This window comes from Myotis davidii, unplaced genomic scaffold (genome assembly GCF_000327345.1).
Source record: "Myotis davidii unplaced genomic scaffold, ASM32734v1 scaffold663, whole genome shotgun sequence".
Lineage (NCBI taxonomy): Eukaryota > Metazoa > Chordata > Mammalia > Chiroptera > Vespertilionidae > Myotis > Myotis davidii.
The window spans coordinates 1,076,700-1,079,849 of record NW_006295816.1 but is presented as its reverse complement, the minus strand read 5'-3'; the positions used below and the strand labels follow the sequence as shown (position 1 = coordinate 1,079,849).

Genomic DNA, 3,150 nt, shown 5'->3' with positions numbered 1-3,150 from the left:
GGGTGGGGGGGGGGGGGGTGTCAGAGGAGGCAGGAGGCTGGGCCGGGGGGAGAGGGGAGAGCCGGGGTGGGAAGTGGTGCCAGGATATGGGTCCTTGCACGCCAGGCTGGGCAGCTCACTCTAATGGTAACACACTCATCCCTTCACTCAGTCAGTGTCAGGGGGCTGGGCACAGAGATGCTGAGCTGGGACCTGGTGCATCCCAGTGCCCGTGGGCCTCTGTGGGTGGGGATGGCGGACACACCGGAGGCAGCTGCATGCGCAGGTGTGGGGAGGCCGTGGGGGGAACAGGAGTTGCCAGGCCTTAGCAGTCAAAAGGAAGGTTGAGTTTTATTTGTTTAAAGTTTTTTAAATCTATTGATTTAGAGAGAGAGAGAAACAGACAGACAGACAGGGGCTTGCTCCGCCTCTCCATGCGCCCACTGGTTGACGCTTGTATGTGTTGACCTGACGGGGTTGAGCCCGCCCCCTGGGTGTGTCAGGACAGCACTCTGACCGGCAGCTCCCCGGCCAGGGCGGGCGAGAGCTGCGTTTTCAGGAGGAGGGACAGCTAGTCAGGTCTGTGGAGTCTGTAGGGTGAGCGGCTTCGGGGAGGGAGGACCCCCAGGATCTGCGCAGAGTTGGGGGAGAAGGAAGGAAGGTGAGCGGGGCAAAGGACTTGGGGCCTGGTGCCCAGGGCGCTGGGAGGATGCTGGGGGAGCCCCATCGGGTCCTGCAGCCTCGTGGTGGGGTCTGGCTGTTGGGGGGCAGGGAGCTGGGGGACTGAGCAGGGGTTCCGGCTTTGAGTGACACTTGACCCCTCTGAGCCTCAGTTTCCTTATCTGCAGAATGGGCCTGTAGGAACAGGCCCTGTGAGGTGGGGAGATTTCCGAGACCAGATCTGCCCAGTGTAGCCTGGGGTCTGTCGCAGGGGGTGCTCGCTACGCCTGGAGGAGACACGCAGGTGGCCCGCCTGGCGCCTGGCTGACGGCTCCCCCTGTTCCACTCGCAGAGTCCCCAGAAGTGAGGGCCACTCCTGAGGGGCCGCCGGCAGCTGAGGAGCCGCGGGCAGCGGAGGATTCGGGCCGACACTGACAGAAGAGACCCCCGGATGCGGGCTGACCCCAGGCAGCCCCCGCTCCCGGGCTGCCGGCTGAGCTGCCTGCTCCTCCTGAGAGTGCGCATGCGTGGGGCTGACAGGTGTGCGGGCCTGGGAACGGAAGGGAGGACTTTTATACTTTTGTATCTTTGTAACCAGAGAGATATGCGGATGTTATTTTTTAGCTTTTCTGTTGCCTGGGGTTCTGAGGCGGGGCTGGGAGGGAGCGGGCCGAGGGGAGAGGTGCAGAGTTTGACTCCGTTGGGCTTCCCGGCACCAGATGCTCTTTTCTCTCCTCTTAACTGGTCGGCTCCGCAGATCCTCCCGTCCCCCCAGGGGGATCTGAACATCGCCAGGGCCCGGAGAACAGAACTGATCTTTGCTTTTTCTTGGATGCAAACTCCTGAGACTGGGGTGGGGCTTGGAAACAAGGGTCCCCTGGCCGCCTCACAGGGCCCACTCGTGCCGCCCCTCCCCGTGGGTTTGGGTGTTCACGGTCCGGAGCCCCTGCCGTTACTGCCTTATGACCGAGGACTGCTGCTGGTGCCAGAGCCGGGTCCCTCCTCCCAGAGGGCTGCAGGCCTCGCGTCACCGCCCGCAGGGGGCGCCCGCCCTGCTGTGAGCAGAGCTGTCTGGTGCCCGCCAGGACTCATGCCGAGGGCTGGGTGGGAGGGACAGCCAGGGATCAGAACCAAGGGACTGACGATGCCCAGTGTAGGTGCCACCCCCATGTTTACAGGAGCGCCCGGCCCGCACCGGCTGAGCGAGCGGCTCCCTCCCGCGCCCACCCCCTTCCGCTGGGAGACAGGACTGTTAGGACCCTGTGCACAAAACTCCGTTTTATTGCTTTGTCTGATGCCCGGAACTGGGAACTTCTGCATTTTGTTACTTTGTTTACAGGTCAGGATTGAAAACATTTTAAGCCTTTGTTTACAACTGGAACTTTTTACACTTTGTTTACAGTTTAGAATGTTTCCACCCCCTTTGTTTACAAGTGGGAGGTAGCAAAAGTGGGAGAGGGGCTGGAGGAGCCCACCTGGCAGGGCCCTGGCCCTCTGCGGGGTGTAACCCCCGCTGTCCCACCAGAGGTCAGCCCTGAGTGCCTGCGGACAGCGGACAGCGGCCGGGAGGCCTCCTCTTACCACCGGGACAGGGTCTTGCAGGGGTGGGGGCGGGGCGGGCAGACAGCCCCTCCTCCACTGCCGCTCTTGGGAGCAGTTTCCCAGGAGACTGAACGCTCTGCTTGACTGACAGGTGCCAAATCCCACCGGCCAGGACCCGCTCTCCTGACCAGAGGCGGGGTCCGCGGGCGGGGAGAGGGGCTGTCCTTGCTATGTCCCAGGCTCTGTGGATGCCCCTCTCTGGGGTCGCCCCCTTCAGCCCGTGGCCCCCCCTTCCTGTCTGTGTACATGGTTCCGTGAAGCCGCGCTCTGTTTTGGGAATAAACTTCTATAGAAAATGATTATTGTCTCTTTCTTAAAAATGTATTGATTTCAGAGAGAGAAAGGGAGAGAAACATCAGTTTGTTGTCCCACTTATGCACTCATTGGTTGCTTCTTTTTTTTTTTTGATATATTTTTATTGATTTCTGAGAGGAAGGGAAAGGGAGATAGAAACATCAATGATGTAAGAGAATCATTGATCGGCTGCCTCCTGCTCGCCCCCTACTGGGGATGGAGCCCTGCAACCCGGGCCTGTGCCCTTGACTGGAATGGAACCCAGGACCCTTCCGTCCACAGGCGACGCTCTATCCATTGAGCCACACTGGCCAGGGCCATTGGCTGCTTCTTGTACCTGCCCTGACAGGGGTGGGCAGGCTCCAGCCAGGGGGCCCCTGGCCCGGCCTCTGGTCTCTCGTGGGTGGGTAGGAGGTGGCTGTGGCGACCCAGGAGGCCGAGCTCGGGGAGAAACCTGAGCGGGACCTTCTCCTGAGGCTCAGCTATTTTTAGCCCATTTCATGGGCGAGCCGGCGGCTCCCATCCCCTTTGCCCTCAGTTCTGGCCTCACCTTGTGACTGGGCCCAGTGAGGGCCGCGGGGAACCCCGCCTCCGCAGGGCAGGCCGGGCTGCAGG

The 3,150-nt window shown here is 61.5% G+C and overlaps 2 protein-coding genes across 2 annotated transcripts in view; both read left to right on the top strand.

The window, feature by feature from the left end:
* Positions 1 to 1,074, top strand: part of CELSR3 (cadherin EGF LAG seven-pass G-type receptor 3) — a gene marked incomplete at its 5' end in the record, with an annotated part of 23,979 nt that extends 22,905 nt beyond the window's left edge. The window contains one exon of the mRNA XM_015568270.1: positions 992 to 1,074. Coding sequence (XP_015423756.1) covers positions 992 to 1,074 — 83 coding nt within the window. The remainder of the gene's footprint in view (positions 1 to 991) is intronic.
* The window catches only part of LOC107184200 (collagen alpha-2(I) chain-like), a 16,865-nt gene extending 14,322 nt beyond the window's left edge, over positions 1 to 2,543 (top strand). The window contains exon 2 of the mRNA XM_015568327.1: positions 994 to 2,543. Within this exon, the coding sequence (XP_015423813.1) occupies positions 1,091 to 2,083 (993 nt within the window). The 5' untranslated portion in view covers positions 994 to 1,090 and the 3' untranslated portion in view covers positions 2,084 to 2,543. The remainder of the gene's footprint in view (positions 1 to 993) is intronic.
* The last annotated feature ends 607 nt before the right edge of the window (positions 2,544 to 3,150 follow it).